General features: G+C 41.7%; 1 protein-coding gene across 2 annotated transcripts in view; it reads right to left on the bottom strand.

Moving 5' to 3' along the window:
- nf1a (neurofibromin 1a) overlaps positions 1–13,824 on the bottom strand; it is a gene marked incomplete at its 3' end in the record, with an annotated part of 324,294 nt that overhangs the window by 254,839 nt on the left and 55,631 nt on the right. For both annotated transcript variants that reach the window (XM_036133286.1, XM_036133287.1), the window contains 5 exon segments: positions 2,395–2,568; positions 2,655–2,812; positions 5,086–5,161; positions 5,258–5,325; positions 11,040–11,146. In XM_036133286.1, the coding sequence (XP_035989179.1) occupies positions 2,395–2,568; positions 2,655–2,812; positions 5,086–5,161; positions 5,258–5,325; positions 11,040–11,146 (583 nt within the window).

Raw genomic sequence — 13,824 nt, 5'->3', positions numbered from 1 at the left:
CCCAGAATTCTTCAGGTGGGCCAGAACTTGGTGCAACGGGTAGATGATGGTCCAGATCATCATCCACCCCAGTGCCAGGCTGGTAGGTAAACTGCAGAGGATCCAGTGAAGACCTCACCAGGGGGAGAAGATGGTTGAGGATCAGCCTCTCGAGGGTCTTCATCAAGTGTGAGGTTAGTGCTAACGGCCTGTTGCTGTTGTCCTCTCTTATTACCGCTGTCTCTCATCTTGTCGACTGATCAGATGGAAGCCATCAGTGTTTACACTGGAGTCTGGGATTTGCTGAGTTAGCAAGGTCTAGGTTAGCATCAGCAAATTAGTCTCTCTATACGCTTTCTGATGTTTTATTAAAGCATCCAATTCCTCCGCTTTATTTGTTAGTGACCATACATTTCCCACGATTATAGATTGAAACGCAGATCTTTATCTTCTCCAGGTATGTCTGCTTCTCCCCGCCCATCTCCCACGACTCTTCCTCCATAATTCCCTGGGGATTTCTGGCCAAGCTGCAGTTCCTCTGGATGGATTGATAGCTAGAGCTAGTAGCTGACCCTTGGAGTAACAGTAGGCGCATGTCAGCTTCCATTGTCTCCAAGAACAAATCCCGTGTAGAACAAGACGAGCAGCAAACTTTGCCACCAAATGAGGTAGATCCATAATTGAAAAACAGTGAAAAGAAAAACAGTATCATACACACAAAACTAGAATAACAGAAAAAGGACAAAACAATAGAAAACTATAAACAAAACTTAGCAGAAAAACGGAGCACCTGTTACAAGCTGCCAGCTCACGAGGCGCTAAACAGGAAAAATTACGAGAAAATGAGCTGCATTGTGTCCTTCTGCATCATAACCTCTTACAAAGGTTCTGGAGCTGTCAGTTATCTCTTTTCCACCACTATAATGATAGACATTCAGAGAGAAAAAACATAGCTGAAGAAATTTACATATTTAACAAGATGCAGCTGTCTGCTATGGAGGACCAACTCTGACATATTTAAATCTACAGAAAGAAAGAAATGCGCAATAAATAAGGAAATAATCAAACGCACAAAAATGCAGTAAATAAATGTAGGCAGTAATTAAATTATACAATGAGACATGTATATATATCCCTTTTAACTAGCTTCATTTTTTAAACTTTATAATAACTACTCTGTTGTATGTATTTATTATCCATTATAATTTTCTACTTTATTATTTACATTTTTTTTAAAAATTAAATGTATCTATGTGTATGCCTGGATTTTTTGTCTTTTATTCTTCGTTTGTATTTTTTACTCTATTTATTTAATGTTATTTTTTTCTGTCTGTCCATGGAGAGCTGCAGGGAGAAATTGAAGATGCCCAGAAAGACCCCTGCTAGCTGGTCAGCACATGATTTGAGTATCCAACCTAACACCATGTCTGGACCTGCAGACTTGTTGGTGTTGATCTTCTTCAAGGACGAAGTCACTTGGTGCAGCTGCAGGACGAGAGGCTGATGGCGCACCTCTAGCTGGGGTGCTCCCTTAGATGGTCTGTACTTAACTGCAAGGTATTCCTGGTCAGGGGAGCAGAAGGTTCCAACTGTCTTTGCCGCTGTACAACAGGCGTTATGAATGTATATTGCCTGGCCTTCTCCCTTTCTTCTTGCTAGAGCAGTTGTGCGATCTGCTCTGAACAGCCTGTGCTCCTCCAGCTCCGGACATTTATATCTAACCACGTTTCTGTGAAAATTGCTACACAGCTGTCCATCTTATGTGCAGCGACTCTTACCAAATCTTGTTTGTTGCCGAGGAATCTTACATTGGCCAGAACCAAGCTCAGTAGCTTTGTCTGTGTGGGTTAGCTTTTAGCCGAGTGCGTAGGCCTCATTGCCTGCCACGTTTTTTCCTCTTGGGTACGCCAGGAGCTGGGTCTCTGAGACAGGGAGAGTGGGGGTTCTGTTGTTTGTTGCATATCGGGATGAATAAAGTCCAGTTTGCCGGTTGATACAAACCATGTACTTAAGGGTTGAATTGCAATTCCAACAGCTCTTCACCACTATATTGGTGCAACTACTTCTTTAATGAGCCCATAAAAATTTAAACAGATGATTAACAAAATAAATCAGTCTCTATTGCTTTGTCAATGCAGTCCTGGTGTGGAGTCCAGAAGACAAATTGGCTAAGGTCTGCCCTGGTCCAATATGCCACAACCATGAGAACAGTGTAGAGTTATAAATATTGACAACCTTACATTTGCACTAGTAAGCTAAGACTGGGGGCCCCAGGCTTGTTCCAGAGCTTGGTCTCGAACCACCGAGCTTCTGTATACATTAAATAACTAAATTATTAAAAATTACAAACAGGAGAGAGACCAAGAAAAAGGAGAAAGCAATCCAAAATGATCCCTTATCAGTAAGAAGTCAAACCTTGAGATCCAAGACAATGGACTGGACCAGAAGGAAAATGGTTGAGTGATCCTCCCAGTTGATGTAGGTAGAAGCTTTGCAAAGCTTGACACAGGCAATAGCAGCACTCTCCATCAACTGTTTGCTCCCTCCCTGGCCGGCTAAAGATTTCCGCAGATTATCCAAAAAGAGTTTCTACAGACAAAACATAGAAGTGAAACGTGATTGATGACAACAATAGTGTGTTTAAATGCATGCGTGTTTGAGTTCTTTCTGTCCACCTTGTTGGCCTTGCTATCTTCCACTGTGTCTTTAGAGATTGTATGTGTAATCTCTGGACAGAGTATGAGGAGGATGATCAAGAGAGGCCATACAGCTGCCTTCCTCTTGGCACTCTCTGCAAAACTGTCTACCAAGTCAAACAGCTTCTCCGCAGCTTCTGTGCACAAGACAAAACATGCATTAGTGCCAATCAACACTGACAAATGTCCATCCAAGGCTCTTTGCATGACAAGTACAGACAATTAATTTTTAAGCAACACATAATTCAATGACACAATTTGATCCTAAACACAATACAGTCTAATTCAGAAGAAAATACAATTTGGGAAAAATTTATCACTGTTAAAAAGGCCAGGTAACTGCTTACAGGGATTGACTTTACAGACATCCCTCCTCCTGAGCACACATGTAGTAACAGTTACCCCATGTAACCCCCAGGTAAAGAAGATCTCCATTGTAACAGATGACACCCCAAACAGAAACAGGGTCAGTGTAGACTACTAGAATTTTATTTTATTTTTTTATATCAGGAAGGCCATGAAATTCAGTAAAAACCTGTTGCAGTGACAATTTAACGGTCATATCTATTCAACTTTATCTTATTTTCATTGGTTCCTTTTTAAATACAGACTATGATTCAAAATACATTTCTTATATGTAAATCCTGCCTAATCAAGCTAAATCATTATCTTCTAGATCAATATCTGATTGTTCTGTAAGTTCCTAAAAGAACACTTCCCTCTTAGGACTGCAGGTGATTCCTGGGGGTTTGTAAAAGGCTAGGCAAGTATATTTATAAAGCACTTTTCAGTAACAAGATGATTCCAAGTGCTGTGCATAAACAAAACAAAAAATAGAGGAAAGAAAAGCATTACTGGGACAAAGGGAAACACATGGCATAGTACACATTGGAATAGTAGCACCAGGTCAGTTACAGTATAAGACAAGCTGGACTACAAACTTCAACATTAACATTGAAAGGCAACTTTAAACAAATTTGTTTGACATTTGGGGGGGGGGGTTCCAGATAAGTGGAGCATAACAACTAAATGCTGATTGATTCTCAGTGTTTAGTTCTGGTTTTGGGCATGCAGAGTAGACTGAAGCCACAAGACCTGAGTGTTCTGGAGGGTTGATATACTGATAAGGCTGTGATGTATTCAGGTGCTAAGCCATTCAGGGGTTTAAAGACTAACAGAAGTATTTTAAAGTCTATTCTCTGAGAAACAGGGAGTAAGGGCTTTAGAACTGGAGTGATGTGCTCTACATTCTTAAGACCCATTTACACTACCCTTGTAAAACCGATCCATGCCGAGATCGGACCGAGCTTTGATCAGTTAACACATTACTTTTACACATCATGCTATCTCGGTTCCTTGCCTCCTAGTGACAATCTATGGTACTACTGCTCTCTAGAATTGAAGGTGAGACTCAAGCAAATCAAAATCGCGGCGCCCGTAATATTCAGGAAGTTATGCTTGGTTATAATTGCGTTCAGTTCAGTCTGCTTACCGTTTACACTCAAGAGTTATCTCGGTTACCGAGCTCGGAGTGGTCTCGGCTCGGTTAAAAAAGGGTAGTGTATAGGGGGTATCAGAGAAGGTGCAGGCAGCAGCGTTCTGGATCAGTTGCAGTTGCCTGAACAACTTTTTGGCAGAACTGTGAAGACACTGTTGCAGCAATCGATTTGACTAAAAATAAACGCATGGATTAGTTTTTCAAGATCCTGCGGAAACATTAGTCCTTTAATCCTGAAAATGTTCTTCAGGTAACAGAAGGAGTACTTTGTAATTGTGTTTAGATGCTTTTGGAGGTAAAGGTCTGAATCCATAGCGACATCCAGATTTCAGGCCTGATTACTGGTTATTAGCTGAACCAGTGCAACAAATTTTTGATCTCTCGTCTATTGGTCCAAAAAATATTACTTCAGTTCTTTTTTCAATATTAGAAAATGTTGGCACATCAATGTACAGATGTCTTCAAATCATTTATTCTGCGCTTGAATAGGTTCATAGTCACCTGGTGACATGATATAGAGCTGTGTGTCATCTGCATAGTTATGGAAACTGCTCAAACTAGGCCATGGTCATGCTAAAGGTTTGTTCCTAACTGAAAGAAAAATATTCCTTTACACCTTTGCTTGTTTAATTACTTTTTAAATACATCAAATCTGTGGATAGGCTGCTGTTCTTGAAAAAGAAACTAACGTAGTGAACATAATAGCCAAAACGCATAGGTGTTTCTGTTATTTCTTTTCAGTGTCACTGGCCACTGTCTAAAATACAGACAACGCTATTATTAATTCTGTATTTAAAGTTATGATTAAAATTCTGAATGAAAAAAATTGTGATTTCTGTTTTAGCAAGAATTGTGAAAACATACTTCAGAAAGAGTTTGGTCCAAATTACGGCAATTTTAATCTATACATACCTGCCATATCTGTCTGAGGACGCTGGTATAGCATTGTAAATTCATCTGGATAATGTTCTACCCAATTCCAAAATGCCTGAAGTGAGTGAACAGAAAAACATCTTATGTTATCTTGGTACCACACAAGTAAGAAAGCAATTATTGTATTCTTTATGATACTGGGGAAAAAAACCTTCTCTAAACTGTTGATGACAGCAAGCTGGGCAGGCTTCTTGAGAGCCCGGAACTTCAACACGGTTTCTACAGAAAAAAATAAAAAAATAAAATAAAGCATCACATACAACTCAATATCCCGTCTGCCCTGGAAATCTGAGATCTTTAGCAAACAAATTGGATGAATTTCCAGCAGTAGTAAGAACCCAGCAAGACTACTATGCCTTAGGACAGTACGCAGGGAATCGGGACTGTTCAGTTCTCTTCGGGTGGTTTTCTATTATAATTGATTAAATCCACAAATGTGGGAAGTGTCGCTGCTGAAAGGTGGCGCTGAGACAGGAAAGGTAAGCCGGGCGTACACTGTACGAGTTTTTCCCCTTTTCGGGCCGATTCTTCAGTCGTGCGAGCATTTTTTGAATCGGGCCGAATTTCAGCTTGATCGTAGAGGGGGGAGGAGGGGGGACTGGCTTCTCACGACTACCTCCCGATCAGGAATCGGACGATCGGTGAAAATCAAACATGTTTGAAATTCAGTCGGCTGTCGTGAGGTTTTCGTGAGCGCATCCTGCTGTTCAAGCAGAGCTACGAGGGGGCGCCCTCCCCTCCTCTCCATCCCCGCCAGCGGAGGGAGGGGAGCGGGCGTCCCTGAAGCGACCTCCACCCGGCCCGCTCGCGGGGGCATTGGGGAGGGCGGCAACGCGCTGGCTGCCTGTTTCGGCACTCCTCCGCGGTCCGCCGCCTGTTTCAGCACTCCTGCGCGGTCCGCGCTGGCCGCCTGTTTCGGCACTCCTCCGCTCGCGGGGGGGGGGTTATGGGGACGGGGGGGCGGGCGACCTGCCGTGCCGCGCGGCCGCCGGTGCGTCTCGTCCCTCCTCTCTCCCCTCCGTTCCCCCGACGCCCGGTGCCTCCTGCGGGCTTCTCTGGGTCCCTGTCACCTACCGTCGCTCGCCTGCCTCTGCCACCACAGCGAGCGGTCCCAGAGGGGGCACGACGTACAGTGTGAGCAGTCCGGTCTCGTCCGAGCGTCGCGCTGCACAGATCGTGAGCGGTGAACTTTTTAAACCCCGCGGTTCCCTCGCACAGTTTGAGATGTATATAAGTACCACGACTGAAAAACTCGTACAGTGTACGCCCGGCTTTATGTGACAAAATGATGCAACACAACAACAAACCATAGCATAGGTAACAAGGTAGCTGCTCATTGTACATTTTGTATCAAACAGAGTAGGACAACAAGCTGGGATAGTGAGTTGACAGAGAAGAGAAACACTGGAGAGTGTGTTGGAGCAGATGAAGAAATCTAAGATAAGGTTTCTTGAAGCCATAGATTAAACAGGTTATGAAGCATTATTCGTTGAAGTGGCAGATCAGCGAGATTTTTCTCGCAGATGATGTCCACATAGCTATTTATTACTTCTGATAATTTTTTTTCGGTCTCCTACCCGCATCTCTCGTTTTTTGCGTTCGCAAAATACATGGAGTCAAAACGATCTCGCTAGGCGGATTTTCCCAGTGACGTCATACAGTGAGTTGCAAAACTGGAAGCCAGCACCCGCTATACTGTCTGAGTACTACATCGATAAAGTTTTTTTGCTTTCACGGCTTTTTTACAAGATGCCTCGTCGTTGTGTCGCTATGTACTGTTCCCATGAAGATGGAAGATTGCATGAGTGGCCAAAAGACACACTTAGAGCCCGTTTGTGGCTTGTAATTTTAAAGACGACTGCCTCGGTGCTCCGGGGAGGGGGTCTTTGGCTCTTCATAACCGCTGTTCTTCCTCTTTAGATTTTAACGGCACCTGGTAGGAATCGCTCGGTTGAAGTCGAAATTTTGCTTTCAGATTTCTCGTTTTGGCTATCGCATGTAGTGCTGTAATCCGCCATGTTGAGATGAACGTTCACGTTCTGACGTCACGACTTCCGGGTTGGAAGTCGTGACGTGATACTGTGTCACTGAATACTGACACTGAATACTGACACCTGCTGGACCTTAAAAATCCCTACAGGCAACCTGGTTGACAGAGTTAACTGACACTGATTTGATGACCAAGTATACACAATACAATTTAAATCATTGTATGTTGCATTGTATTATTTTATATTTTCATTTGAATTAAACATATATTTGATTTTTTTTTAGATACAGTAAATAAATAATGTGAACTTGTATCATAATATAATAACCTCTAAGTAAACATGTTGTGAACGAGGATGGCTTTTTTATTTATTCTTTTTACAATGTTTTTGCTGCCACACACACACACACACACACACACACACACACACACACACACTCCCCCTTTTGTGTTGAATGAGTGGCGTGTGAGAAAACAGCTTTAATTCTCCATCACATAACTTTCATATCGCGCATGCATTGACTTTTTCAACAATTCTCTCTTGCGGTTTTCAACAGCAACGGCATTGTTTCTTATGGTTTAATATTGTCCATGTATAAGATTTAATATTGTCCATATATAAGATAATGATTTAAGATTTCTAATTCTGCTCGTAGGACATGCGTACTTCCAACCTTATTTCCTGTCATTGCCATGGTGAATCATGTTATTTGCGTTCCAGTGATCATCTGTTCTGAAATCAGAAATGCTGAGTATGACAAAGGGAGGAAGAACTACTCAGAGTAGCAGCTTTCTACTCAGTGTAGATCAGCTGTTTTACTGAAACGACGCTCAGAACAAAGACGCACAGCGCAACCCGCCCAACCATAAAGGCGTCTACCCAACCCATCAATCAGTGGTGTGCTCCGATCAGCACCTGGCGCTCACAGAATGAGACTATGGTACACAATCACACCAGAGTTGCAAAATGGTTAAAAATGAACCATTATTAACCATTATTTTGTTTAAAGTTCAGCTTGGACTTTATTTACTGCGCAGCATAGCTTTGCACGCTGCTGTGCGCGATTGCACACGCGTGCAGCTTAGAGGGAACAGAAACAGGTTGGCGCGTCAGTCAGTTCCAAACAGTTCCTGTATCGGTCACATGACTTTCCTGTGTCAATACGCGCATCGACACAGGTTTTGCTCTATGAGCTCGACACATGCGCCGATGCATCGTGTTGCCGGACCCATCACTAGTGATCAGAATCTTTTCCGATTTTCTCTTAAATGTAAAAAAAAAATAAAAAAAAAATTCGGTGGTATATTTGTTCATATTTTGCTATATATATATATATATATACACGTAAGGTTAGGCAAACTGACGACGCTTCATGACCGGTTTAATGACGAAAGTATTAGCTCTCCCCTACGTGTCAATGCTAGTTCTAGCTTGCCATGTTCTATATATACACATGATAAGCCGTGCATACAAAGTGTTATAAGTGCTGGGATGCCATGTAATATAAGCTGTGTATCCCACAGGCTGCTGAGGAAAAGAACAGTGATGTGCTGGATGCTCTGACACTGAACTACAGTGCCTTGCGAAAGCATTCAGCCCCCTTGAACTTTTCGACCTTTTGCCATAAAATAACATAACGATATAAAACTATAATTTTTTGTGAAGAATCAACAAGTGGGAAACAATCATGAAGTGGAACGCTGGTGATTGTGTATAAAAATGCACCTGCTCTGTGATAGTCTCAGAGGTCCGTTTAAAGCGCAGAGAGCATCATGAAGAACAAGGAAAACACCAGGCAGGTCCGAGATACTGTTGTAGAGAAGTTTAAAGTCGGCTTTAAACATCCCAAGGAACACTGTGCAAGCGATTATATGAAAATGGAAGAGTATCAGACCACTGCAAATCTACGAAAACCCGGCAGACCCTGTAAACTTTCAGCTCATACAAAGTGAAGACTCAGAGATGCAGCCAAGAGGCCCATGATCACTTTGGATGAACTGCAGAGATCTACAGCTGACGTGGGAGACTCTGTCCATAGGACAACAATCAGTCGTATACAGCACCAATCTGACCTTTATGGAAGAGTGGCAAGAAGAAAGACATTTCTTAAAGATATCCATAAAAAGTCTGGTTTAAAGTTTGCCACAAGCCACCAGGGAGACACACCGAACATGTGGAAGAAGGTGCTCTGGTCAGAAGAAAACAAAATCGAACTTTTTGGCAACAATGCAAAACGTTACGTTTGGCGTAAAAGCACCCTGAACACATCATCCCGACTGACAAACATGGTGGTGGCAGCATCATGGTTTGGGCTTGCTTTTCTTCAGCAGGAACAGGGAAGATGTTTAACATTGATGGGAAAATGAATGAAATCTGCAAAACACCTGAGACTGGGACGGAGATTTATCTTCCAACAAGACAATGATCCAACAAAAAGTAAAATATACAATGGAATGGTTCACAAATAAACATATCCAGGTGTTAGAATGGCCAAGTCAAAGCCCAGACGTGAATCCAGTCGAGAATCTGTGGAAAGAACTGAAAACTGCTGTTCACAAACGCTCTCCATCCAACCTCACTAAGCTCGAGCTGTTTTGCAATGAGGAATGGGAAGAAATTTTAGTCTCTTGATGTGCAGAACTGATAGAGACATACCCCAAGCGACTTGCAGCTGTAATCGCAGCAAAAGGTGGTGCTACAAAGTATTAACTCAAGGGGGCTGAATCATTTTGCACGTCCAATTTTTTCAGTTTTTTATTTGTTAAAAAAGTTTTAAATATCCAATAAATTTCCTTCCACTTCATGATTGTGTCCCATTTGTTGTTGATTCTTCACAAAAGATTACAATTTTATATCTGTATGTTTGAAGACTGAAATGTGGCAAAAGGCTGAAAAGTTCAAGGGGGCCGAATACTTTCACAAGGCACTGTATCTGAAACTGCAGCATGTAACATTATCCAAATCTTCAAATTCAAATATATATATCAAAACAAAGTTGTGTGTTTCTACCATATCTCCAGTGTTGATTTCTGTCAATTATATATCAGAAAAGACTGAAAGATGAACAGAGATATAGAATACAACCTAATGATGTGATTATTTAGGCTGGGTTTTGTTTTTAACAAAAGCCATTCTCACTGTATGCTCAGATACAAGTGGTGGAGCTATCAATTATTTTGTTTTTCATAAATCTTAGTTTTCAACTAATTGATTAAAAAAAAGATACTCTTAAATTAAAATACCCCAATAAACAAGGTTTTTGAACTGCATAAAAACATTTATTGTACATCAAAAAAACCAGACCAGACAACCAGACCAGATATTTACCAGACAAAACCTAACAGACAGAGTTATTTATTAAACATTAAATAACGTTAAACAGTGTGTAATAGCACAACTGTGTGTGTGTGTGTGTGTGTGTGTGTGTGTGTGTGTGTGTGTATACACAGACATACACAGAGATAGAGACAGAAAGAAAGAGAGAGGGAGGGAGACAGACTCATCAAATGAAGTAGATTCATCAAAGGCTGTTGGGAGACTGCGAATAGTAAATGCACATATATAGAGCGCTTTTCTAGTCATCCTGACCTCCCAAAATTCTTTACATTTATGGCCACATTCACCCAATCGCACTCACTAAAGCACACACATTCATACATCAATACGCAGATCGGAGGGCAATTTGGAATTAGGTGACTTGTCCTGTCATTGTCTATGTAGCAGTGGGAGAACAATCAATTTTATAATTAGAAGAATAACAATCTAAAAGAAAAAAATCTAAATCATATTATTATAAATTATTGCTCAACATGGTAATGGGCTAGTATGACAAACAGTACTGTAGATTGGAAGAAGCTTTGAATTAAAAAAAAAAATACCTTCAATTGTAAAAATTCAGTATTGAATACAATTATCTAGTATTTGAAATCATCAAGTTCAAACCTTGCAGAAGCCTCTTCAGTTTGCAACAGTCCACATTGATGTACTGCATAAGCTCAATGTCATGAACATCCACATTGTCCTCTGAGCACACTGTCAACTCCTGCAACCTGCAAAACAAAAACTTTTACTTACTTCACTAGATGTAGTCCAAGAAAAAAGAATGCAGTGAATGATAAAATGGTAAATGGCTTGTACTTGTACAGTGCTTTAATTAGTCCAATGACCCCAAAGCACTTTACACTACAGTCAGTAATTCACCCATTCACACCCTGACAGTAGTGAGCTATGGTAGCCACAACTACTAACAGACAGAAGCGTGGCTTCCATACATCGGCGCCACTGGGCCCTCTGACCACCGCCTGCAGGGAATTAGGGTTAAGTGTCTTGCCCAAGGACACAATGAATGTAGCAGCGGGGGATCGAATTTGCAACCCGCCAATTGCCGGACAAGCTCTCTAACTCCTGTGCCATTGTCGCCCCATTGTCGAACAAGGCCAAGAGCTGCCTGTGAAACTGGACACTGTCTCTCTTTACATTAACGCACAGTTTACTAAGTGTATATAGCTTCTGTATATATATCCATTTTATTTTATTGTATTTTTATTTTTTGTCTGCACCATCAACACCAAGTCAAATTCGTTGTAAGTGCAAACCTACTTGGGAACTAAACTTGATTCTGAAAATTTGTAACAATAATGATTCATCACAAATCAGACCATTTGAAAGAAGGCTTTATGGCGTCACGTTTATGTCTAAACCCCGCGAGCAAAATAAACAGTCGCATGCATGTTAAACTACTTCTGCGCATGGTTTATCTACCGCCGCGCGAGAAACTGCCGCTTCGAGAGGAGAAAATCACTCTCCGCGTGCGCCAGCTCCTCCCACGCACGTCCAGGATCTCACCGCGCGCACGATTTTCTATCCAGCGGCCGCGTTGTAGGACGGCTGCGCACTCAAAAGCATCTCTGCGCTTGGAATGATTTTCTCCTTGGGCGAAAGAAAATGTGTTTTGACAGGTTGGGTGGAGACAAACCTTTTTTGTAAGCCTCCTCCTGATTGGGCCTTGCAGACACGATCATACAGGAAGTAGTGTCAGGAAGCTTTTGACTGACAGCTCTTCATCTATAAGTGAAGAAGACGGCTGGAGGCGGGACAATGGCGGAGGCTTCTCCAACATTTGGGGTAAGTGGAATTCACAACCGTACTTGCCCCCAAAAAGCACAATTATTCCTCGTTGAGTAGTGCTATTATCGAAAAAACAGCCGTAGAATGACATTCTATTTGGTCGAATTGTTCAGGCATATATACTTAGCAGTTACAATGTTTCAGCACGAGAGAGAAATGTTGACTGCTGTATGCTGCGTTAGCTACTGCGGCGCTTCAGTGATGATGCTAACCAATGCTAATGCAACAGGTTAATAATATGACTTAGATTAAGCTTCAAATTCCACCAAATAAGTTATTGTTACGTAAGCAGGTTTTATTGTGTTAGTAGCTGTTAGATAAGAGCAATGAGTATGTCCTACTGCACTTGAAAGCAGCTCAAGCAGGCAGGCACGTAGCCCCACGCACGCACACAAGGGGCGGGTTAATGCTGCTTTCGGCTGTTAGAGGTAAGGTGGGCACAACTATGGGTCCTGATATAAAAACATTTTTCTTATTTGATTTACAGTTCATAGGTGATATATTCTTACCTCTAATTGAACGAGAATGCATTTTATTATCTACTGAGTGTTAAATGGCAGATGTGAGTCGAAGTCAGTGTGTTGTTTAAATGTACAATAAGCTAACTTTCATTGTTGTTGTTTTTTTGTATTAATTATTCTTTATTTTGCATGTTATTTTCTTGTTGAGGAAGGTGTTGTGGACCAAATTGTACAATTACTCATCGCAGTCTGTCTTCTTCAAACAGAGAGCAGTGTTTCCCGCAGCACTATCTCGCCAACATTCAAAAAAAAACAAAAAAAAAAACAAGTTTTAATTCGTTGCCAGGCCCAGACAATAATAAAACAGCATTGATAACTGTACGGCTGATAATACTGAATTGTGACACCCTCTGGTTGGTTATATTACTACGCCATGGCAGAAGATCATTCTTTGATCATCCGAGGACACGTGTGGGGGGAAAAAAACGTCTTCATCGTCATCATCATCGGTTAACTATATGTGGAAAGGTAAGTAGTTAAATAGAATAAAATGTAAATAGTTTTACATACAGAATGTAAATAAATGCAAATAAAAGTGTTACAGTGTTACAGCTCTTAATTGTCATTGTGTCCAGGGTCCGAAATTAACACTTGATCAGTCTGATCGCCAAATGCGAGTAAATTTCCCGTTTGGCGAGTGAATTTCAGAGGGCTAGCTGCCACATGGCGAGTAAATGTTTGTACCAAATAAATTACAAAACCCATCTGGGCTGCGGATGACCCGTTCACAGCTCTGTCCATCCAGAGCTCAGTCTAAACTCCGCCTTCTGCGGAACAGGAGGCAAGGAGGGAGAGCGGCTCCTAGATGAAGCCTTTATTCAGAACCAGTCATGGCTGCACGCTGGATCAGAAAACAGATCTGCTAACCAGATGCAGTCTAAAACGCCAATTAGTCTGTTTATAAGTTTTGTTCTTATTTATTCTGCATTTTTTTTAACTACGTGCCCTGTGTCTCTGTGCTTCACCGCTCTTACTGCCCCCCCCTCTCGGAGCCAGGTACTTTTATCAGCGGCCAGCCTTCAAAACGTGAATCACTACGTTTAATGTCCTTCCACTCGTACCAAAATGTCCCAATTGAA

Source organism: Fundulus heteroclitus, unplaced genomic scaffold, assembly GCF_011125445.2.
Source record: "Fundulus heteroclitus isolate FHET01 unplaced genomic scaffold, MU-UCD_Fhet_4.1 scaffold_60, whole genome shotgun sequence".
NCBI classification, from domain to species: domain Eukaryota; kingdom Metazoa; phylum Chordata; class Actinopteri; order Cyprinodontiformes; family Fundulidae; genus Fundulus; species Fundulus heteroclitus.
This window is presented reverse-complemented; position numbering and strand designations above follow the sequence as displayed.